At 40.8% G+C, this 25,997-nt stretch overlaps 1 protein-coding gene across 11 annotated transcripts in view; it reads right to left on the reverse strand.

Moving 5' to 3' along the window:
- The window catches only part of LOC125771926 (mediator of RNA polymerase II transcription subunit 13), a 51,449-nt gene extending 28,243 nt beyond the window's left edge, over window positions 1-23,206 (reverse strand). The window contains exons 1-3 of one of the 11 annotated variants that reach the window (XM_049443092.1): window positions 23,015-23,206; window positions 18,332-20,304; window positions 2,736-3,075 (exon numbers count right to left, since the gene is read on the reverse strand). In XM_049443092.1, the coding sequence (XP_049299049.1) occupies window positions 2,736-3,075; window positions 18,332-18,400 (409 nt within the window). In that variant the 5' untranslated portion in view covers window positions 18,401-20,304; window positions 23,015-23,206. The other 10 variants (XM_049443091.1, XM_049443093.1, XM_049443101.1 and 7 more) reach the window with 10 other exon arrangements.
- Window positions 23,207-25,997: the final 2,791 nt, after the last annotated feature.

Consider the following 25,997-nt stretch of genomic DNA (forward strand, 5'->3'; position numbering starts at 1 on the left):
CAATCCCTCAAAAAGCTCATTTTGTTCATCAGCGAATCTTCCAGTGAGGTTCCGGCAAAACGCTTTTTTAAACGATTTAGTGTGTTTGGTGTCCGGCATAAATCCCAACTCCCCAGATCGAAAGCCTAGTCTCGCGTGCGAATCGATGTGAATAGTAGCGTCAAGAGTGAAGTCGTCGTAACGGAACCCTGCTATTCGACTAACGGACTCTGCCGGCATCCATAACGCCACACGCGCGACACAAAGGGGGGATAAAATGGAAGGCTTTTCTCTATTTCGTTTACCTTTTAGCCATCGTAACGCTTCAAGAGTGCTCCGGATGGTGAGTGAAATTTGAAGGAACCCATCGTCAGCATCCGAAAAGCATACACAACCGCAGAAGAGTCAGAGGCGCTTATTGCAACCACACACACGGGTACACAGAAAAACGTACATAAGGGCGAACAGCACGAAATGAATCTCCCGAAGAGTAGCGAAAGGCAGCAGAGCATACACAGCTGTGCGGTGAAGCCTACATCGTCCGGATTCGAGAACGGATTGAGCGAAAAGCGGACGACCTCCTCTCTGCGTGCGTGATAGACGGGTTTCCCACGGCGCGCAGACGATGGATACGTACTACAAACTGATGGTTTTGTGCGGGCGCTGAAGGTTTAACGAACTCCACACCTCCACCTTCAATTCCACGGCACGGCAATGGGTGAAACACCTAAAGACCTAAAGGGAACTATTCATCTCCGTTCCCGTTTTGTAGACAGACGCGCATTCGTTCGGGATTTTGCGGTACACACGCACTAGAAGCGAAGAGTTTGCTTGGGTATTGGATTTTTAATCGAGTTTTCTGAAGCACCAATGACGACGCGAAGCAAAGCCGTACTTTGTTGCGGTTGAGCAAAGCAATAGCGAATATCGGAAGACTCGCTGGGGTCCAACGACCAGGTGTAGTTATCAAGATTGGTGAGTGTACCCGGCTAGGAGATGCTATTGCGGAGATGCGGATGACTCTCCAATAAATGTCATACTATGAACCGCCTACATATTTCCTTCTTCCTGCTAATGTTTTTGGGGTACAGTTGTGAGCGAAATAATATCTTATTTCGATGTACAGCAGAAAGGGTCGGGAAACAATTTCTTTTCTGGTTTTTTGATAGCAAAAATTGCTGCCTCTACTACTGCACACCACTCAATATTATCTTATCTGTATGGTATGCGCGGTTTTTGTTTTGTGGGGGGTTCTCCAACCACACGAACGCCATGGGAAAATGAATTCTTTATCAAAGCGAAGCACCAGCATCGAATTCAAAAATCAGATCGAAACGGATCTGATCCAACTTTAATAGCACCGGTAACAACACAAAGATTGGTGCGCATTGTCCTTCAGACAGTTGTTCATTCCAAATTTCGCTTAAGCCATTGACACAAATATTTCAACCCTGAAATTGGTATTACTATACTTTGCACAATACGTTACACGAAATTGATTGATATGGCATTGACCATTACAATTTATTCATTAAAAAAAGCTACTTCTCACAAGGGATGAACATAAGCCGAGCGCGTTCGTCCAAAAGCAGGAGTACACCCAAAAAAAATGCTCAAATTCGTCTGCAGCTATATATTAATCATTCGGAAGTGGTTTTCATACAATGAAAAGAAAAAGCAAAAAGCAACGAAAACCCACTCCATAACTTCTCACTTTTGCAGCATAGTGTTCCTTTAAAGATCCTTTCACCTCTTGCCTTCCCGGATGCAAAAGAGAAAAAATAGACATAAAATACCCACGAATCTCACCGGTTGACTGAGTTGAGTGTAGAATGCGTACCACACCGGTAATACGCACACACACACATGAACAAAAAAAAAACAATCGACAACACTTATTTGCAAGAAAACCAGTTAACCTTGAGCAGCTGTGCGAGAAAGAAACCGTGTAAGCGAATCGAAACGGAAATAGGTATTAGAGTCACAGAGAACCGATGGTGGATAATGATGCTGATGGTTGGCGATGATGAGGGGCCGTGCCGGGCGTATTTACATGGTTGTTTTGAACTGACTTCCACTAGAGACCGACAGCCCTCAAAATGCTACATCTGCTCGCCACTAAGGTGAGATCGGTACACGTACACACGTAATGGACGTGCGATGCCTCCATGTTGACTTCGGCAAGAAAACCCGGCAAGAATTGATCAATGATATAGATTTTAAGAATTCAAAAGCAGAACAGTGTAGCTTATCACGTGCTTATTCATGAATTTCAAAGTGATCTTGTACATGTTTACAGCAATTCACAAGAATGTTCACTATTGAAGGAGTCTACCATCTTCAACTTTTTTTTTGTATGCGTTTTGACGTTTGGATGAATTTCGTACAAACATGAAAGTCAAGTTAGGCTTGAAGATTAAATTGTTTTGAAAATTAAATTGTCAAAAACTGGCTTAACAGCATTTTTCTAGCATGTCTAAAATAGCTATATTTTGTATGTGATTTTCATGAAATTCTTTCGAAACGATCGTTAAACATGGCAGTAGACCACAGGATTCGAGCAAATCCAAACCAATCCTTCAGCATGATACGACTTGATATCAATTCATCGCTCGAGATTTGTTCGATTGTTTGACATATACCATCTTAAGATGTAAGCTTTCTAACTTAAGGTATCATAGACCCCAAAATATGTTTCAATTCTGAGTTTCGTCTAATTGTCTTATTTTGGGCGTTGTAAAAACCCCATTACTTACCGGACGAGTTGAGCAGCTCGGGTGCAACCAGATCGGTTAGGTCCGGTTCCTCGCCGTACCAGAAGATCCAGAGCTCCTTAGCGGCGGTCAGCGAGAGAGGCGGATGGACGACGGAACCACTGTTACCGGTGCCCGGTATGCTCATGTCGAACATGTTGCTCGGGTCCGGTTCGGGTTTTGGTTTGGGTTTGGGTGCGACCACCCTTCGCCATACGCACAGTATGTCGACGGCGAGACATTTTGAGTAGGAGCGCACGACCGGATCGTCGAGCGGATCGCCGGCCGCATTTGGCCGCTCACCGAGAACCAATTGACGCCATCTTATACCGCATAGGTCGGTCTGGAAGAAGAAAGTAAAGTATTCGAACATTAATTTATGATAAAATAAAGTGATTAGAATAAAAATTATTATCCTCTAAGCATGATCATTTCTAGTGTTTAATAAACTCTCTAATATATGAGGATATCCGCCTAGAAGATATTATTGATAAAATGGGAAACATTCAAAGGTTTTTGACTAAAAGTGTGTCAGTATTTTGTCCAAAAAACAAAGCGAATATAATTTAAAAATAAAATCGCTCCCCAAGTATTAGTCTTTTGTGCGATGAACAATTCTGGAGGTCCGTAGGCAATTTCCTATAAATTGAAGCCTAGATTGGGAATTGTCCTACTTAATATCAAATTAAAGTAATTTGTCATACGTCGATCTTTTAGAAAGTATTGCATGTTTTGTAATAACTGAAGACTAATGGTAAGACTTTTGATAACGATGAAAATAGACATAAAATCGGAATAATATGAAACAAGGTCGTAGCTCTTGACGAGCCAATGCTCGTAACCTAACAAACAAAATTCCCATGCACAAACACACTTCATAAGCAGCAACCAAGTTTAGAAATCTCTTCCATTTTAACCAAATGCGATCAAGTGACGGTGACGTTTAATTAAATCCACTCTCTGTTCACCCGTTTTTAGATCAAGTGGTGGCCCCTCTTGGCCATTGTTTCTTCCTCAATGCCTTTCTGTTCCAGTTTCGATCGGTGTGCCAAGAAGAACTGCTACAACCAATGAACACTGCTCCATGTTTCCCAACCCTTCACCACCCCCTTCCTTCGTCTATGCTGGCCTCTCTCCCCCTCTAATATTTTGTTGTGTGTGCCACCCTGATGAAGAACGCATCACACTGAGGGAAACAAACAAACCATTCTACCATTTCGCCGCAGAGCACATCGAGTACATAATGGCCTCCACTGGCTCAGACTTTACACACTGTTTCTGTGGAGGAACGTCGAAACGTTACCATCCCATGCGGTGGGGGGTTGGTGAATGGCTTCAAGTTGTTTATATACCAACAAACCACCCACAACATGAGACACACTCCGCTTCGGCACTAAATGTTCGGTACAAATGAGAAACCAACCAGCCAGCCAGTCTAACGAAAAATTGAAAAATACATAAAGCGTACCGTGACGAAACGGGAAGAGAGGGCATGGGGTTGGACAGTTGGACTCCCCCGACCGAATGCACACGTGCAATGAACGATGTTTAAGAAAAAAGGGAGAATTGGGGGTTGGTTGATTGGAGTTCGCCTCCAAAACAAACGTGTGTGTGACCCGTGTACACCGTGGTGGTAGTGGAACGATGTATGTTGACCGGTGGTAATGAAACGAAGCCTAAATCCGGCAACGGACACAAACCAATACCAGCACAGAGAAGTGACGCAGAGTAACGCAGCAGTCAAGAGGGCAGAGTCTTGGTGTACCACCGAAGAATATCGAACGTTTGAAGTACAGAAAACATTTAATTATGTCGTTCCAATGAATCTTTGTAGGTCTTCGGATACGGTCAAGTGGATGGAGAAAAGTAAAGTTATTTTCAATTTATCCCTGACGCTGATTAGTTCAGCTCGGTGAGTGTTTTGCCAAACGGGAGGGTTGTATTGATGATTTGTGTTGATTTTGATGACGTACGCAATTCAATCATAGCTTATGTTGAAGGGATACTCTTAAACCCTTTACAAATTATTTATAGTAAACATTATGTTTATTTAATAATTCTTCAAACGGAATTTGGTTTTAATTATTTCGTGTTTTTTAACAGTTGCGTAATTTTATTAAATGTATTAAATATATGAATTTTTTTAACAATTGTTTGTAGTATACACAAACTAAAAAATTTCAAATTTTCTAGTGAACCCTTTTTTGTTCGATTATCCGTACAATTTTTTGTTTTGGTTTTTAAATTAAGAAATCAATAAAAATGACAGCTGAAAGAAAGCGCGCAGAAAAACGTCATAACGTCATACTACTAACACTAACGTCTACGGATACTAACTACTACACCACTACACTCTGGCACACCAACCGTCCATTATGCACACTTGCACAATCCATCGACGTACGCAAAAGTAGAAACATTTTACGTAAAACCTACGTAGAGGTCGCAGAAGAGGGGGGGGAAAAAAACTTTCTCCACTACAGTTTTTCACCCCTACCCCATACACAACAAGCATGGAGGAGGGATGCAAATGATGGCTTCATCCAAAACGCGATGGCGTGTGGCAATGAGTGCGATAAACAAAACTGACAACAGTATATGAAATACTGCTCACCCTGAAGGGAGGAAGGGGTGTGGAATGGGCATACTAGTTTACATTGTTTGAGTCCTTGCCTTTGCCTTTGAGCCTGTGAAGGACAACGTTTTGCATGGACAGTGCCCGTAGGGTATAACGGCGACAGCCACCAAATGCAAAAAGAAAACAACCAACCACTGGAAGTTAGCAAAAAGATGCACCAATACACGGCACGGCCTACGGGCGCAGTGGAGCGTAACCGCGCGAATGAGAGAACACCGATCACGAATGGCGCAAAACTGGTCAAAAGCTGCTCCCTTTTAGCAGCAAAAACCCAACATCAGATTCCGTCTGTCCATCTGGTTCAAGCATTTCATCGACTGCCGGAGACTCGAAACTGTTATGGACGCGTACAGAGTAGCACACGCAGGTTAACACAAAAGAAAACCAAGGAGATCCCCGTCGATCGATGCTGCTGTTGAGGAACGCTGAAGAGCAGTGAATGCCTCCCCCCGTCCCGTCTAGAGAACACATTTACCATTAAAAGCAGACCCAAAAAAAAATATCCAAATATCCAAGAAGCGAAAATCGAGGACACCGAAGAGACAAACGTCACTTGCTGCTGCTGCTGCAGGGGGAGCAGCAGTTGTTGCTTGTGACTCTTTACAAAACATACTCCCAAACATACATACATACAACATAAAAAAGAAAAGAAAAAAACAAACACGAGAGAGAAAGAGAGAGAGAAAGATTACACTCGAGCAAGAGAAGGGCTCCAAATGTCAAAATTATAAACAGTGCCGAACGGGGGTCGATGATTAACACGCACACCATGAAGGTGGCGCGCGCGATTGGAACAGTGTTGCTGCTACCGATGCGTGTGTATGTTTTAATGAGAGTAGTGCAATAGTTAAGGGTTGTGAAATTTGCTCGCGCTACTACCCCATGAATCGATCGAGCACGATGCTTGGTTGGTAGTGGTATGGTAGCTGTACAGCCGTGTGTGATGGCACGCGCAAACAATATATGAACGGCAACCGATAATAAGCCGGAGCGAACTACGCACGACCACTCATAAATGGGTGGACAGAGAGAGAAAGAGATGACGCACGTGAGAGAGAGTATGTAATGTTGTTTTGATGGTGTATAGATCTTATGCGTAGTGGTCCGGTTATGGAGCTGGGTGGGAAAAGCAATAAGACTCGACTACTTCCCCACGGGGTTTAATTGCGTGTGTTTTTGTAACGCACAGTCGATCTTACCCGAGTGCGGTGAAACTGCTATCATCAGATCCAAATTTTTTAGTGCGGCATTGCGAACAAATTGTCCCCTAGTCTAGTGAAGTCGTCAACCCACCGAACAGGAAGTGTAAACGACGCACAAACAACCCGTTTTGACGTAAATTCAAATCCACACACACACACACACCCTCCTTTCGCTCTTGTTGTTTTCTCTTCTCAATTCAACATGTTTACCGAACGCTCTTTTTCCCTCTTTCGCTAAAAAGCCGGGAGAGAGCTAAATGAGTAACATTGTGTGAAAGTTAATTTTAAACATTTTTATCGATTATATCAAACATTTGGCTACTTTTTGGTATGAAACAAAACTTACTCCAATTCGATGTGTGCCGCAATTGATAAATTAAATCAAAGACTAACTCTTCGTGCAAACAATGCTGTCCGGATTTACTCTCGTATCGTTTCACACACGCTTATTCGCCAGGCGATAGACTAACCCGAAAGAGATGGCAATATGATCTCAGCCGTACCAAATGGGGTGATAATGTGCCGAAAATTTGAGCACCGACATTAAACCAATAAAGGAAAAGACAATTTTCCTGACGGAAATGTTCACCAAATAAGACACAACATCAGACTGCTTTCTACACGCAAGAGCATGCGCACAAAGATAACAAATTGCTTCTATATGGGGAAACTATCAAAAATACAACAACAAAACCGAAAACGGACCATTTGCTCCACACTTGAGCGATTTGTGTCTCGTCGTCAACGGCGACTAACGATAGGTCGCTTTTTTGTTGATATCGTTCCGGCTGGATACGAACACAACTTAACGTAGGAAAAGTTACGCCGCTTACAGTGTACCGACCACAGTTAAATTCGATAGTCCTTGAGTGTCCTTTTCACGTACCTAACAAACAAATAATAAAAAAATAAAGAAAAAAGGTTTCACCCACCAGCAAAAAATGTCTCAAAAAAAATCTTTCAGTTGCAAAAGATTACAACATTTGTTTATGGTTTATTAGACCTTACCATAATATATTATTAACTTCACCAGGTCTTAGACATTTTTTTTTCAATTCATAACCTTACCCAAGATCGCAACATAAGCACACAAATACCACCAACGTACAAAAATTCATATAATGAAGAGAAAAAACGAATAGATGGGCAAAAAAACATTGCTTCTTAGGGGAGAGCTTTTTTTCTTGTACAATAAAGAATAGGGTCTATGATCGTGGAAAATGCCACGACGAAAGATGATGATCGTGGTGCCGTTTTTCGCATGAATGCTCTGCACAGCACAGCCATTGTAAAGTGGAGGAAATGCGAATGAAAAACGGTAATAAATTCCTTCCATACGCACAGTGGTGGTCAGTAAAATAAGGCCACTGGTAAACTTACGATATTTGACGTTTAAAAAAAAACTTGAACAAATAACGGTGAAATGGAGCTTCCCATTTATCTCAATTCCTACGTTTCCATTCATCCGTTGACAGCTAAAGAACGCTTTAGGCGTTAAGGTTCATTATTTACGCTTTAAACTTGAGCTTACATTTTTCGTGTCGCTTTTAGATATTTTATTCGATTTAATATTATTGAAAAATAATGTTAAATCGGGAGAAAACTACTTTCTGTGATTGTAACATTAGTGAAAACTTCTATCCAAGGTTTGGTGTGGCTGAATTATAATATTCTAAAATGACCTGGAAATCTTTAAAAGGTGCCATAATGGTGGATGCAGGGCAAACTTCGCAAACGGAAGACGAAGATGAAATCTTGGAAAAAAATATATAACTTTCGAGATCCGTGCATAAAAATGTTTGGAATGTCTTTTGCAGACACTCTATCACCTCTAATGCATGTTTAAATTTTTTATTTCACTTCGTATCACAATCCTGCAAAAAACGAATTAAAATTGAAATGAACAGTGTGTCATAGTGTCAAAATGAACACTCGTGATTGGCACTCTGTTCTTCTTTTTTACGAACAAAACATTACGAATGGTCATATGTCAATGACCACCACTGTACTCATGGACCATTGTCTTCTTTTGCAAAGGCATTCAGGGGCGGCAAACAGATATTTCTTTTTATTTTATCCTATATTTCGATACCCTTTTTAATGCATTTGTAGTTTGTTAATATTTTTTAATAATTTTAAATTAATTAAAAAATGTTTTCAAACAGTTCTGATAAAAAAATGATATTTTATTGCACAACATCTTTTTTTAAACTTTGTTTATTTTCTCTTTGTCATCATATAACGTGATTCCTCCATGCGAAAAACTCGCCCGAAGAAGACTGTCGAAGACGGCACCACGACGGCACACACAGGTCAGAGCGTCATGTATATGGCCCCCTCATAAAATAGTTCCCAGACTGGCGGGCTTTCGGTCTTGCTTCTCTCTTTTGCCATGCTGCACGTTTCGTTCCTCCGTACACTCCATTTTCCATGTAGTTTCCCACCGAAAGGGCAGTACACTCTTGCTTCACCCACTTGCGAGATGGGGCACACAGAGTAACACAACACTAAAGGGTTTAATAGTCGAAAACAAAACAAAGCCTCACCACCGTCTGCTTCGCTGGCGAAGGGGAAACACCACACCATGAGAATGAGCAAGAAAAGCGAGTGGAAAACGCTACACAGACGCACACATGCATCAAGATTCGCGTTCAACACGTTCACAACACGCGTGAAAAGTTAAGAAAAAAGAAAAAAGGTTGAGTGACCTCAGAAAACACCAGACGGCGTACAGAACACAGATGATGGGGGTATGAATGAAACCAAACCGAGAAGATGAATGCACTGAAAGGTGGTCTCCAAAGGAAGTGAAGCAAAGGTGGTCGAACGAACCCACAGTCGAACAGAGCAAAGCAAAGCTGAACAGAGCTACAGAAAAAAAAACATCCCAAAATAACGGACTTCTGTATTTCGACTTGTCTAGGAATTTGTTGAGGAGTTGCAGTTTGCGTATTGTTTTAAATGTTTAAATGTAAAACCCCGAACGGGAAACGTGAATTTTATGCCAATATAAATTACATAAAAAGAGCTTAACATGTGATAACATTATTTTTTTTAAATACATCGATGTACGACTCTTTCGAAATGGAGTTGCCCGAAACCTCCTTCAACACAACATTGAGTGAGGTGTTTCCTACGAAGTTTCTACCCGTAGCTCTCGTTTTGATTCCAATGCTTTGATTGTATTTCTCAGCTTAATCTCTTCTGCTTTTCATAATCATCAACACCGCGCACAACACACCCGGAGCAGGTCGATGGCCGCCACGGGGGTCTCAAGCGCGCAACACTGCTCGCAGTTCCTCCTTTAGGAGAAGTGGGGTATCTTCACCGTGGCGCAAAATGAGAGACCCGTCCCGCTGTGTGCTTTTCCCACCCGACTCTTCTTAAAAGCTCTTCCTTCTTATTGCGTTTTTCTATAGGTATGTGCCACCCATCTGCAGGAGGGTGTTGGTTTAGAGGAGCCGATGAAAAGTGTACGAAAAAGTAGTACAATACACTCTATTTTCTCGGTTCACGATTGCAACGGAAACGTGCTGCTTTGCTTCGGGGTGGATTTTTTTGTTTTTTTGCTTTCGCCAAGAGAAGATGGTTCACTGGCTTTCGATCTACCGCAAGTAAAACTGTAGTCGGGTTTTGTCTTCTGCCACCCCATAAAAAGAGGGATGGAAACGAACCTCCTGTATCTTCCAGTCTCTTCTGTATAAAAAATATGTTTTTTTTTTCTTTCTAAACCAAATTAAACTTTTCCGATTTCACTTAAAATAATAAAGTGCTAAAATATTTACAATGAATAGCATCAACTACAGAGTGTATGAAAGTTTTAAACATGCCACTCCTCTTTATATGGTAAATACTATCCTTACAGTTGCCAACAACAAGTTTCATTTGATCGTTGCTATTGCATGCAGCAGCACTGGCTCGCGTGAGTTCATTTGTAATTAATGATGACATTAACGACATTAACGACAAACGGAAACTCACATGCAAATGACTGCGCACTGCTGCTTGTCACTGCTAGGTTTCATTCTGGTGACGTTTCATTTGTTGTTGCCAACCAGAACGAGAGTGGTCTTTTGACACTACGAACAACCTCAATGAGAAAAAACTAATTCTTTGATTTTTTTATCTTTGTTTTCGATTCCTGATATCTAATAAATTATCCGTTAAGTTCGTTGTTACTCTTTACTTTTTCTTTTTCTTCGTTCAACGTTCTACTAAAGTCTCACGTGCTTTTAGATTTACTAGATTTTTTTACTATACAACATGAGATTCGATACAAGACCTTCGGTTTGTAAAACACAAGACCATGAGACCGTTCAATTAATTCATTGTAAACTTCTGTCTTTTAAAGATCAGTGCATAATGTTCTCTTCGCATGAAATTCTTTAATTTCTTCATTAACATTTTCAATGATTTTAATATTTTTTTACACATGAAATTTCATAAGGAAAAAACAATATTGCAAGGGTGCATTGCTCTATCGGATTGGAAGAAGCATTACACAATACAACAATGCACACGTGGAAACACATACACGCATTTATACGCAACAAACAGAAATATGACGTACAGCAGCGAATGAAAGAATTTATAAATCAAGGGATCGTGGGCGCATCTGATGCGGATCTGTTGATAATGTAACAGTGCAACAAGAGTGGGCATAGAGCATTGCACCACTACAAGCATTAATGTGTACCCAAGCAGGTGAAGAAAGGTGGGGGGGGGTTAGTGTAATGGAAATTAATTCTTCCCGCACGATGCATACAACATTGCATCTCAGCCGTTGCATCTTCCTACTTGGGCAAAACCAAAAAAAAATACCAACACTCGTACACTATTGCACACTAAAACGCGTGATTGTTAAATAGGAAGATGCATTTGTGTGGTATCATTTAAAAAAAATGCTTTTCTTTTAAACGAAAACTGGGAGAAAACCTCATGAAATATTGACTGTAAATTTTACAGGAGTTTATAAAAAATTTAGTTATAAATTTATAAAAAATCATCTGCTCATCGTCATTTAATCTTATAGTTAATTTTAATTCATATCATTTAAATTTTTTTTATTATAACAATTTATATCTTATTAGGATAAATATTCTATTGCTATTATATTGTCAACTTAATCCATTTAATTAATTTCTGTAATTTATTTCACAACAGAAACATTGTTTCTGCAGTATCCGATAGAAAATTAACGATCGCACTTTATTAATTTTATGGTTCCCCCAAAATCAACACTTGATCAACAATCGTTCGCCTCGGACGATCTTGCGTAAACGATCTGATATGTAGCACTTATCAAAACACACGTATCAACAAAGTTGCTATAGTTGCTTCAGTAAGCAAGTTTAGCACGAATTATTACATTGAGAGATCGCCCTCTGGAAGTAGTTGAAAAGGGTTTTCCGGAGGAGTCTAGGGGAGAGGGAAATCTTTTTTTTTTGTTTTTGTACTATGACCAACTCATCTGACACGCATCGTTTCACGACGTTTTGACGCTACAAAACACAAACACACCCAAAACACGCGTGTTGGAAAACGTTTCGCTTCATGAAGATGGTTTTTTTCTCTTACTGTTTTCATTATTCTAAAAAATAACTCACTATCATAAATCCACAGCATGGTGGCACACAAAGTAGAAAAAAAAAACATAAAACACTACAGCCAACAAGTACGCTAAATGTCACATTCAGTAGTGTGTACTACTACACTAGCAACGTAGAACGCACGGCACACAACGAGCACACATGAGGGCGGCAAATGATCATAAACAAGTGGGCACTCATCATAACTTGCGTACATATGCTTGATAAAATGCGACACCTTCTTCTATCCCTTTTCCTCCTACGCAGTGGTGCCAGTAATGTATATGCGCATACGCAAGCTTGACCGTTTTTCATTTAATTTCAAGCCGAAACAAACAAACAGCTAACCGGTGAGCGATGTGTTTACTTATTCTGAATTGGCCTTGAAATCCACGAGGGAGAACTATTTTAAACTGCCGGGGTTTTTTTTTGTTAAACATACACGAGACCAATAGATAGCGTACCGAACAACGCTGTTGGGGGATGGATGGAATGATAACGATAAAGAAGGTAAATATGATTAATCGTGAAGAGTGAAACATTGAATTTAGCACATTTTAAGTAATCAAATTTCGTTACAATAAAACAAAAATTATCGCACCTAATCTAAATTAAACTAAAAAAAATATTCAACGAATCCAAAAAAACACATTTCGTTTAACGGATTTGTGCGTAACGCTCGTACGATAAAGCAATGAAATACATCCCAAAATCACACCAATACATATGCAATGTGCTTCCTTGCGGGAGCGTAAAAGAAATGGTAAAGCCGATGGAAAGAACATCGATCGTCGGGATTGTGTTAGGAAAGCGTAGGAATGCGCGATGAAAAGAGCATTAGAAGGTACGGAGGATGGGACGATACACGGACGATGCTGCTATGCGCATGATTACCAGCTAGAAGAGCAAACAGCGTAAACGGTCTCCCTCGTTGAATTCAAATGAAGCACAACACTCTGCTGGCCGGATTGCAACATACAACGGGGAGGAAAAAAATGAGAAATATTCAATCTTATAAACAAAAAGTATTGTTTTGTTGGATTTTTTTTCTATTTTATTTTTATAATTTTACATGTTGCTTGCAACAACTACGCGAGATGTGACTTGTATATGGTATTCATCCGTGTGACTCACACGACTCATTTCTATGTTGATGAGCTACCGTTAGCTGAACGATCGTCACCCGTTGTTGACGATCCAGCCTTATTGATGAGTCAGATCCACTTATTGTGATTCTCATTTTCTCTCTCTCTCGATTTATGTTTTCTCTTCTGTTAACATACAATCTCTTTAATTTTAATATATTTTTTTAAATCTCAGTTGAAAAACTATTTTTCGAATGAGTGCTCCTGACTTTTAAAATACTGTGGAGCGCCGATTATCCGGGTATGTTGGGACTCAATGGTGGCCGGATAATCGAACAACACGGATAAAAGGTTCACAAGGTTGACAGGTATGCGTTTATATAATACATTTTGATATTTGCTTTTATTTTTCCTACGTTTAAATAGTTGTCTTTGCTGAATTAGATTGATTGGCGCTATTGCATCTTGTTTCTATAATAATATCTGTGTCGGTTTTGAATTCGTATCCAGGATAATTAGAATCTATTAGCAGCCACTTATTTCCAAACATGATAGTTTTTGTAGATCCTTACGATCCTTAGTTTATACAATCCTTCAATTTCCGAAGATTCAAGACCGAACTACATCCGGAACCTTATCTCAAGTCTGAGCAAAGGAAAATATGGTATCAACAATAATTTTTTTTTCCAGAAATCTATTACTCTTATACACAGTGGACACATGTGTGTACTTCCTATTCCTTGGAAAGTGCGAACGAATATAAACTCACCTCCGATCTCATGCATTAAAAAAAACATGGGTGGATTCGATATGAAGCTGTCATTACAGAAGCTGCACGGATAATGAGACAGCCGGATAAAAGGTAACTGGATAATCGGCACTTCTTTAGCAACTGACTATTCCAGCAACTCACTATTCCACTAAAAATGTTAAAAATTACCTGAATAACTAACTGAAAATATCGCTAAGACATACATATCTCATTTTTTACTTATTTTTTTAACCGGAAATATTATTTTCTATAAATTCAATTTAATACAATTTTGTGATCTGGCCGTCCCACCGCTTTAAAAAATGTAATATTGAGTGCTACTATTTCGAAATAATGTGATAACATTTCGATAAATTGTGAAAACATTTAAAAATAGTATGATATCGTTTTATTCGATCGCGAAAAATTCAATTACAAAAATACTTCAACGTTGACATGAGAATTTAAAAAGTAAAAACAAAAAATTTCCCAACAATTGTTAACTTTGACGTTGAAACAAAGTGTACAATGTTGCACAGCTGTGTGTAATCCTGCGGCATAAATACTTCCAAAGCAAGAGAATACTAATAAAACTCCATTTTACGGGACTTCCACAATAAAACGATCGCACAGTAAACAGAATAAGCTGTTGAGACGGTTGATCGTATCATAACATTTGCCTTTTGCCTAACTAAATTGCGAACGGTAGGATAGAAGCTGTAATATTATTGCCTTCCCACAGCCAATGCCCATCTCTCCACCACCAGGTTAAATGCCACAAACGGATCGAGCAAACGATCGTTTTACGAGTTACCGCATTTATGATCGCGAAGTGCAACAAGCTAAGGGGTGGTGGCGTGCACACACGCTAATAGTGTGCGATGCATAAAGGCGGATACAATTATCACATACTTAATAATAAAAACGCCATAAAACACAAAAGGCGCACGACATCTATGCACCTATTTAAGCATGTTTATATGTGTTTGGCAAGGCAGATATGGGTTGTAAAACAGTGCAGTAAATGACACTCGATCGGACAAGTTAAAATTATGATTGTTTAATTAGAAAACCAAAAAAAGGTTGCTCCCAATTGATACACCGGTTTTGTGCGAAGGTGATCCAATTTTTCTCCCCCTTTAAAATGAGTTTCTGGTAGCGCTTATCACTTTCACTTTTAAAATTAGACTTCCGTTAATTAAACTCCAACGCGATTAATTACAGAACCCACCACCATTTGTGGCGCTTGTTTCGCACCAATCAGTGGGGACAACCACAGGAAGCCACACACAGCTCGGGCTTTTCTATATCCGCACAACAAACACCACAAACAGACCCTTGGGTACGAGATAAGAGATGATAAAAATGACGTAGACCCATTGACCACTGTCTTTCAGGAGTGAACATAAAAAAAAAAACAAATCTTGACCACAAAGCGACATGGCCACTCAGGGTCGTGTGTTCCTTTTTTGCTGACGATAACAATCCCAAATATGCCGGGGGAAGACGACCGTGGGCCATAAAAAACAGGAAATAAAAAGAATCGCGCTGCATGTTACCGGTATCAATTGTCCGCATCGACTGATAAGATGGTTCATTCTCTCTCTCTTTCTCTCCCACAGGTGCTGATGGTGGAGCTGCACACAAGCAGAACAAAGTTGTCGGCTACGCACAACAAAGTATTCGTTGCGTTAGTATTACAGTTCGGCTAGCCGCGCATACACATATTACGAGGCCGATGTGTATATCATCAACACACCACAAGCAACAATGTCCGAATGTGTCTCTCCGGCAGCAAAACGCACACGAAAAAAAAACCTGTCGTGAGTCCCATAATCATACATCGTACGACAGATCCGTTCCGTACACTTTCGCACCAGCAGTACACGATCGCACACACGATTGCTTTCGATTTTCTTGCACGGTACGCGTTTTTTTTTGCGGCGAAAGATAATGGACCGGAGTCCCCCCGATTGCCGAACACTGATTCCGTTTCATCGTGCTTTGCTTATCAAACATTAAGTACTGCCGGAAAGATGCCAAACGGGGTTCGTTTTTTTTTTTTTTTGAAACCCGACCCGCCAACTGGAGTGATAACTCGGTACTCGATTTTATGGACCACAATTCAACTTCCGTTAGCGGTGAGCTGGTTCGCTTTTGATATTTGCTTACAAAAAAAGCAAAAGACAAATCAATAGCAAACACTGCCTGTTGTTTGGTAGAACGAACACATCAAACATCAGTGTGGGGTGATAAGAAATGCTCAAAATGCTGAAATTGAATTCGGGAAGTCGAGCGATTATCATTTAAATGGTGAAATCGTAAACAAAATTAATATGTTTAATAATATGCTAAAACCAGTGATCGTCAAAGTGTAAAAGAGCAAGGTATTCTAGTTTCTGCAAGAGTTCTTTTCAATACTGAGAATTCGATTTCAAATTAAATTGTTAATAAATAGTATCGAAAATATACAATTATGTCATAAAAAAAATTGTAGGGCATTCTGATCTGGATGTAAATGATTTTATGTAGATGAAAAATAAAAACTTAAAAAACTAAGAACACCTAAATGTGTTTATTACAGTAGAACGTCGATTATCCGGGGGCGGATACACCGGCGTTCGGATTAACCGTGCGCCGAGAATTGACAGCTGTTCAACCGTGGTGAACATTTGTATTGATGTCACAGGTTGGTAAAAAATATTAAAATCGTTACCAAACGATATGTTTGAAATGATTTTATTTTACGTAGATTGTAATTGTTATTTGATAATAGTTTGCTTGATCCAGAATCATTTTTAGCATCAAAAGAACCACCATAATACTATATTATTTGATACTATATATGCTTTATCTAGATATATAAATGACCTTGTTATTTAAGGGATTATTATCCGCGGAAATCGATTAACCGGCATCAATCCGGTCCCGAGCACCCCGGATAATCGACGTTCTACTGTACTAAATTCGACCCTTGCTTGCCGACCACTGACATCCTGCACGCACTCAAAACATTCATAAACACAACACAATAATGGTTTGAAATGATCTGCTTAGTGTAATTATTTCGCACCATAACTTTTTGTTCCACCCCGTACAACAACCGTACCGGTTCCCATTTGGCAGAAATTCACGCACACTAATAAAGAAAAGTTGGAATAAGAGTTGGAATAAGAGTCTGAATAGGCGAAGCTTATTCCAACTCATTGTTTACATTGCTTCGGGTTTTCCGAATGGTTCCGACCATTTCTGTAGTATTTCTTTCGTTCTTCCGTGTGAAGTTTAAACACAGTGCGGTACAACTCATTGGTTACATAAAACAAAAATTATTTTATTCATAATACTTTTTTCACAATATTTTTACACTTAATTAAAAATCAATAAATCACTGTACATACCCTTTACAAACTGTTTCAGCACAAATACTGTTAAAAAATCCGTGAAATAACTGAAGACGATTTTACTGTACTCCATTAACTTTCCTTCACTGTACACTTGGAACGATGGCGCCAACTGCCTGATGCGGCTCCCGATCTATTTCACGCCCTGAATCATCTTCTGAAACACAAAAAAATGCTTTATTAGAAAGGAAGAAGATGTCTTAAGCATTATTCAATATTTTAACTTACCTTGTGAAGCACACTGCACTGATATTTCACTGTTTAACTGCTAAAATACACGCGCTCATCTCAACCGGCTTCGAACACAACGTACGACGAGGATTGTGTTCTTCTTTCACTGCCCTTCTTTTTCGAACGCATCGACAAATTCAAGGAAGAACCTCACTTGAGTTGCTGGTGCAATCCAAAGCAACACCAACACATTAACAATTGCCGTGTACGAACAGCAAAAACGAATCAAAACGATGTAAAAACTTCGGAAAATGTCATTTGGGTTCTGGTTCCGCTTCTGGCATGGTTATATGTTTGTTTGTTTGTTTGTTTTGCTTTTGCAATTACCGCTTAACGGGAAGTTATTATTTACACAACACACGAAACAAGCGGAAAATCCCCAACTGCGGTAGATGTAGTAAACTAAAAGGTACTACGCAATGAAAACATAATCTTCTAACTCATAGAGCACCGATCGCCACCTCGCTCTTCCGGTCCGTCAGGTGCAACTCCAATGACAGTCGTGCGTTACGGGTACGTTATGCCGTAGTAACGTTGCCTGCTTTGATCTGTCAGTGGACAAGATTGCATAGTGCTACATATATAGTAAATAGTATTCTGTTTTTCCACCTCTTCAATTCAAGTTTATTATGCGTTATTATGCGTGGAAATTATGCGTTTTGGTCTAAATAACAATATTACATTACATTCCCCAATCACTTACCAAAGCGAAGAAGTTTGTGTGGCAATCTTCCAAACTGGCGCCGTTAGTTTGGTGATTCTGGTGCGTCATGCTTGTATTGTTGTAACGTACATTTTCTTACGGACGAACAGGTGTAATTTAAAAGCGTGGGTTTTTGCGACCGAAGAAAAGCCGAAGCGATTTTAACGGAGCGTGGTGTGTGCAGAAGGGCAGGGTACACACGATCGAGCACCGCGCACACTAAGTAAGACACACAACATACAAACACACACACACACACGCACAAACCGTAGATAAAATCTTATCTATTTTCTTTCACCTTTTTTTTTTTGCTTTATCTGCCGCTTTTTGGGCCGTACAATAATTTATCTATTTTCTTTTCTTTTTCTATTCTCTCTTCTACACTAGGCTGGCTCGTGCCGTCGATTCGTGTGCATACTTCACGATGCACCACCCCCTCCTCTTTACTGGTGCAGCAACACGGATTGCAGCAGCATCATGCGAACACGGTGGCCGCGTTGTTGCATTAGGCAAACCGTAAACAACAACATTTGTACACTTATTATTTTGCACACAAACACACACACACACGCACGAGCGTACACATGCACCCACACGTACGTTTAATTGCACTAAACTGAGCACGGTTCCCCCCACAATACAACTTTTGCTTCTTCCACTCGCTCTCACTCGCTCTCTCTCTCTATCTTTCTCCCTTTCACGCACACACTACCACCGTTAAAAAGGGTAGGCGCTGAAGAGGTAAACGAACAATTTTTTCTTCAAATTTCTCTACACTATTGCAACCTTTTTTTTTAATGCACTTTCTCTTTGTGGGCTAGCGTAACGCGCCTTGCCCTGCTTGCTTTGCTCGCTTTAACTATTTCCTTTTTCCTACACGCACTGCTTCGTTTTACACAATCATATACACACACACACACCGAGCGTGCCACCTCTCGGTATCACTTTTTTATAATGAATAAATTAAAATATACATTTACACACACTGGATGACACTTGTGTAATTTTCACACACGATTTAATTTTTAACACCACATTCGATAGGACAACGCCATACCGTCGTGAAAGAAAATTCACGTTTCTTTTTTTTTTTGCACAATCTAACCGACAAAGAAAGGTATCCTTGTTTTGTTGTATTTGACGCTGCTCTACTGCTGGAAGTGAAACCTTCTTCGCAAGCACACACTTTCGCAATCCATGACAGGCAGACGGATGATGATGTGCGCCTACGGGCGGTTTTAGCTCGCTGCGTTAACCGATGAAAACTGAACAGTGAACGGTGAGGTTTAGTCTCGTCGAGTGTGTGTGCCCCCGATCAGCACTCACATTACACACACTTCTACACACATTCCCTCTATCGCGGGCACGAGCAGTACACGCACACACCCAAACAACACACCCAAGCGACGGCGACAGCGATTAAGGGCGAATAATTGTTTAACTGTGTGTGGTTGTGTTGGTAGTAGTAACAGCGGTACACAGTAGTGGTGTGTGCATTTACCGAATGTTCACCGATTGCTGCTCTTCGACGACTGTGCTGTGTGGTTCAAACTCGATCATCCGTTTTTTTTGTGTGTGTTGTTTGTTACAAATTCTCTTCTCGCTGAACAACTCGGCACGCATACGCCTACTTCGCTTTGTCGCTTTTGCAGGAGGGTTTTCTTCAACGATCAATGCACTTGCACGCGTTGAAGCATTTTCTTCCACGTTATACACCGTTTATACGGGCAACTTCGGATCGGTAGTAGGAGAAAATCGTTGCACTATTGCACTATTGCTATTGCTTCACTTTTCCGATCGTTTTGGCACACCGTCGGAGCATACGCTTTGACGCAGAAAGCACACACCATTTAAAAGCACACATGCTTCTCCCTTGTGCTAGACGTTGATCGATCCGCGTGAAGTCTGCTGTCGCGCTGCTACTGCTGCTGCTACTGCTGATGCTTTCTGCTCTCGCTGTCACTAAACACACACTGACGGGGAAGGAAAAGATAGAAAACTGTTGTTACACACAGTGGTACAAGCGACGAAACTCTTCCTCCCCTCCCCACCCGTAACAAATACCCTATTAGATAGAAAGTGGTACACAAATCGATGAACAATCTACTACCACCACCACCACCAGCACCGTCCGTCAACATCAGCTACATCGCTTTGCTTGTCGTCATCGAGCCAGCAGAGCGCGCGTGTGCTCGTTCGCCATCGCGAATGGAATTCAAATTCAGAGGTGTACACAAGAGTACAGGGCCAGCAAGCAAACAGCAGGTGAAGCAAACGGTAACGGAGGGTACGGCCGAGGAAGGGTAGCGTGAACAAGGGAAAGGGAAAAACTCGCTGCGCCAATTCGAAGAAGGTCGATCGCGACTTGCCTCCTCCGAGTGTATGCGTGTCAGTGTGTGGGTGCGTACGCGATGAGAAATTATACCCTGTTTCCATCTCTTTCTCGCACTTTGCTCTCACGGGAGAGCGGTACGAGCGTAACAGGGTTTTTTTTTCTAACCTTTCGTATTATAAAACAAACACATACGCACACGCATATACAACACGGCCAACTAGATACAAAAAATAACCTCGCGCGTACGGTTGCAAACTGGCCCCCTTCTATTTTCATTTCATCGATATTAGCAATGAAATTGTTCGTACGCTTCGTATTTTAAATCGCTTCTCTCACGCTGTAGAACTGTACGCACACACACATACAATACCAGCAAATGTTAATTATTTCGCAGCAATACATCATAGCATGAAGAAAAAAATTATCTCACTGTTCCGGTAATGTCCTTCGATCCGTGGGTCGTGTAAATCGGAATACCCTACTTAGCTTCCCTTAGGCTACGGGTGTTTGCCATGTATTGGTGCAAGCATTTCGAGGGTACAATGCACGCAGTCGTCCGTCCGTCCTCTACACGGCGAGAAGTATGCGTACGGGCAAACGGTAGAAAACCTTAAAACACATACTCACACACACACACACAGGTGCTGTGCGTCTCACAACTCCATATCAATTATCTTGGCTCGCGCTCCACGCTCGCAGCTCTCGACAGCAAAAAAAAACGGTATCTAACATTATTTCGCAGCACACGCACGCACACTACCGACCTGCACCGTTTATAACCCGTCCTACGCGTTGACGGGTTGATCAGGTTCCGACAACACCATCTAATCTTATCTCGGACAAATTTATAAACCATTCAGCAGTGGCAAAATATTGCAAATTGAGAGCAACGAACTGGTTTTAATAAAACCCTTTAGGTCGATTCGCAAACAGTGTGCAGTGCTATCAGCACTTTGTTACCTTATCGGACCACTGTTGTCCTGCGGTGAGATATATCCTGTGTAAAGGACACACATTCATCGCCACGCGCGCACACACACACACTCATATACAATCAGTCAGCCCCGCTCGCGCTAGGCGACAAGATTGCTGTGTGTGTGTATGTTTATAAGGTGAAAATCAATAAGTAATGGTGTGCGTGATCCATCAACATCTCATGTTGTTACCTACACCAATCTAGCATGCATAGGAAACAGCCCGCAAAGAAACAAGTTTTCCACCTTCTGTGCGCATCACACGAGCTGGGGAAAGAAAACGCAAAAATGGATCCGTCTTTCTTTTTCTTTTGTTGCTGATGGTGGTTTGAAGCTCTTATGACACGACACACAAAGCACGTACGCACAGCATATATGCACCGCAAAAAGGTGAATCGCATCGCATCAAATGATCGTAACTCGTCAGTGTGTGCACGCGTAAACACGCACTCACACACACACACACACACACACACTTCACAAATCAAATGAAAGATTCCTCCAAGTGTCGCACTAAGAGCAGTTTTCTGTACGAGCTATTGCTGTTGTAAAGAATGCTCATTCACACTTTACACTAATTGGCAGAATTACGTGCAGCTTTAATTATTTATTCACCTTGTGTAAAGTGATTTTAAATTTCAATTAACAAACCGTTCCTACTGCCACACCACAGCGATCTGGATTGCTGCTGCTTATTTATTTTCTTAGCAAAACGAGGCCACCACTACCACCGCAAATATTACGCACCGCTCTCGCATGCTACGATTCAAAAAATTTGCTTCACATCTCACTAACACTCGCACGCACACCAACTTCTCGCTCTCGCTTCGCTTCGTTCACACAGCACAAGGGGTCGGGTTTGAATGGTGGTGGGTAGATGGGAGGAAAGCAAGCCGTTTAAATCTACAAAGAAAATCCCTACGAAAAACCCGATGAATGCTTGAAATTTTCAGCGAACTGATCCATGATCTCCTAGGCCAGAATGGCAGCTTTTCGATTGCTTCGGCCGCAACCACCCAAGTGTGTACTTTTTGCGCTGTTTTGTCTTTTATCGCAAGCCCCACAAAATTGGCCGTGGGGTACTTTGGTAATAATAAATACGCGCACGCTTACTTCCGGATCACTGCGAGTCCCAGATTCCGGAGAGTGCGAGAGCGGAGCTTTTCTTTTAATCACTGGTACGTTTTCACGAAACGAACGATTTGCTCACCCCGTTGCGCTGTCTTTCGAAATTGGCTTACTCACTTGCTGGTACACTTTTCCTTCGCTGCTCATGCTCGGGGGCAGAGTCATCGATCCGATTCGCTTTTTTTTAAATAGCCCCGGGTGTGCGACGGGTAGAGCTGCTAGACGCTCTGGTACACCGCTACTTACTGTATGCCAGTTGGCTTTGCATAGGCAATTCACACACCACCGTGTACGGAAATGTACGGCACGTAAAGGATACACAGCATCACTGGCGCACACATACGCACTCGATGGACAACTATTAGCGGACAGCATACGAATAGTATGTTGCTCGGCAAAGTGATACATAAAATATCAAGCAAGTGGTGTAACGTAGGGCATTTTGACATACAATAGAAGAAAAAGAAGTCAAAGAAGAGGTGCAGCTTGACAAGCGAGGCTACAGCTGTCAACAATTCATTTTGCTGGCAGAAGAGAATGCAGGGGTTTCAAACGAAGAAAAAAAATGCAACAATTCACACACTAAATTTATTGGATTTTCGAAATACCAAGGAAATGGTTGCTGGATTAAGGCTGGTGGCAGTGCTCAGTCGTACCACTATTTTAATTGCACGACCAAACCGAAGGGGTCGTCCGATTTGGTCGTACGATTTTTTTTTGAATTGGCAGTTAAAACAATATTGAAATAATTTGTTTACATTAACATCGAGAAAATAACATCAATTTCGCGTTTATACAAGCGAGTTCAACTTGGCGGAAGAAGTCGTACACGACCATCTGACGGAATCAAAAATTTTTGATTTGATCGTACGACCAAAATCGTCGTTCGACTTTTTCTGTCAAATCCCATATAAATTTTGAAAAAAAGTCGTATAGCACTTCGGATAATCGGCATTGTACTGTATATTTAAAAGTAAGTTATAGTTATAAAATCTAAATATGTTGCTATTGATTCTGTGACTTTGCCGTTGGGAGCTACCTATTGTAATCATTAATTTTTCTTTCTTAATTTCTTAATTAAGATTTCTTAATTAATAAATTCTTAATTAATTAATTAAGGGATTTTTTGATAGGAATTGTTTTTATTAATTCAGTTTTGTATTGGGATTATAGTTTAATGTCTACAAATTGAGAATATTTGTTCATATAACGTGTGGAATAATGATAAATAAATTGATTTCAAGGCGGCCCAGTGGTATATGTGTTAAACGGCGCTGGTCTAAACGGCAGGGCCGGGGATCAAATCCCATCCGGACAGTCCCCCGGAGCAAGGACGGACCATCCGGCTATGCGGTAAAATTAGTCCAGTAAGGCTGGTGTCATTGCTCGGTCGTATACGACTAGTTGCAAGGCAAATGTATGGGATTTGACAGATAAGGTTGCAAGGCCAATTTGGTCGTACGACCAAATCAAATGATTTTGATTTGGTTGCACGGTCGCTTGCAACAAGTTGAACTCGCTTGTATAAACGCGAAATAGGTTTTATTTTCTCGGCGTTCAAATTCAAAAAAAAATCGTACGACCAAATCGTACGAGCAATGACACCCCTTGCAATTTGGTCGTACGATAAAATCGTATACGACCGAGCAATGACACCAGCCTAAGCCAGAAATGGTCGGCGTGACCTTAGAGGTCAAAAGCCAACAAGAAAGAAATTGATTTCAAAAGTTAAATGTTAGGACTACACTGTAAAAAACATGAAAATACAACCTTTAAAGTGCTAGACCAACAATTCCAGGCTTTATTTTGTTTAATTGTCAGTTATGTTTTTTTATGTTAAAAAATATAAAAAATCAAATTTGATCTAGGCACAAACTGAATCGTTTGTATGGTGCTTTACAATTGGCAACGCGACAAGCCGAGAGCTTTAAACAATTTACACTAGATGGCGCTAATAGCGCAAAAGGGATATTTCAAATTAATGTGTTCTCCGAGCACTTTATATGTTTATACAAATATTAAAGCTTTACTTGCGAATGGTTTGTAGTTTTATGTTAAAAATAAATTTTGTAAAGATTTTTACTGTGTTTGGGCATATATTTGCTTCGTAACATACACAAAGACAATAAAAGTTGCTAACGCAAAGTTGCTAAACCACACAATAGCCCCAGTTTTAATACGTACCGATCTAATTACGATATGCATACTATCTCTACTGGAAGTTCTGCGATCAGATACATCTAATGAAGTCACGAAACGATGGTGCTAAAATGCTCATCATAACATTTAACCCTATCGGTGATGGATAATCTCCGTCCGTTACATTGCTCCCAACCGTTGCAGTTCGTGGGGACTGCAACCTATGTCAAGAAACCTCTCATTTGAATACCCCAACGCCTATCTGTGCTCTATCACTATCCGAGGGTCAGAATCGTTGGCGATCGTTGTTAGTTCGCGAACCAAACCGTAGAATGGCCGTAAATCATCCGCCAGCCGCCAGCCGTGAAATGACACATTCCATTGTGGCAAATGAGTTGTTGTGAGCGTTTGTGCCGGCGTCGGATGGGGTGAATTGTTTTAATGACGTGCATTGCGACGCGCTGATCGCGTTTCTTTGGCGTTTGGCCATTTCTCACCGTCTGCACCGTGGAGCACGAGTGAGCGGGTGAGCGAGATAAATTCAATTATGATAGCAAACAAGGACACGAACATGATCAGAGTGCAACGCTCATGGTGAAGATTGCGGAGCAAGATATCGTGATGATTTGTGTAAAATTGTAACTTCTCGCACAGATCTTAATGTCGGTACCGGCTTGTGAAGCTTTTCCGAGTTGCCCAATTTTAACTGTGCAAGGCCTTGAGTGGGTGGGAATTGGGAAGCACAACCATTAACTGTACGAACTGATTTCGTTCGTTGGTTCGTTTTGTTGTTGTTGTTGTTGTTGCCATGTGTTCCGTTCTCTACAGTGTCCGATGAGATATTATGATGTGTTAATCTTAATTTGCTCGTTTTGCTTGTCGTTATTTTTTTTTGCAGTTGGAACTATACCAACAGAAGCGATCTCTTATCGATCTTTGACCTTAATGTTAATAGTCAGCTTATGTTTGGATTAAGCATGAGATACTGAGTGAGCGGATGCGGACCAAACAAATACTACCTGTCAAATGATCGTTGTGGCATTGTATATATGTCAACTTTGTCAATTAACTTTGTCGACATCTGTCAAAA

Source organism: Anopheles funestus, chromosome 3RL, assembly GCF_943734845.2.
Source record: "Anopheles funestus chromosome 3RL, idAnoFuneDA-416_04, whole genome shotgun sequence".
In the NCBI taxonomy this organism is placed as follows: Eukaryota; Metazoa; Arthropoda; class Insecta; order Diptera; family Culicidae; genus Anopheles; species Anopheles funestus.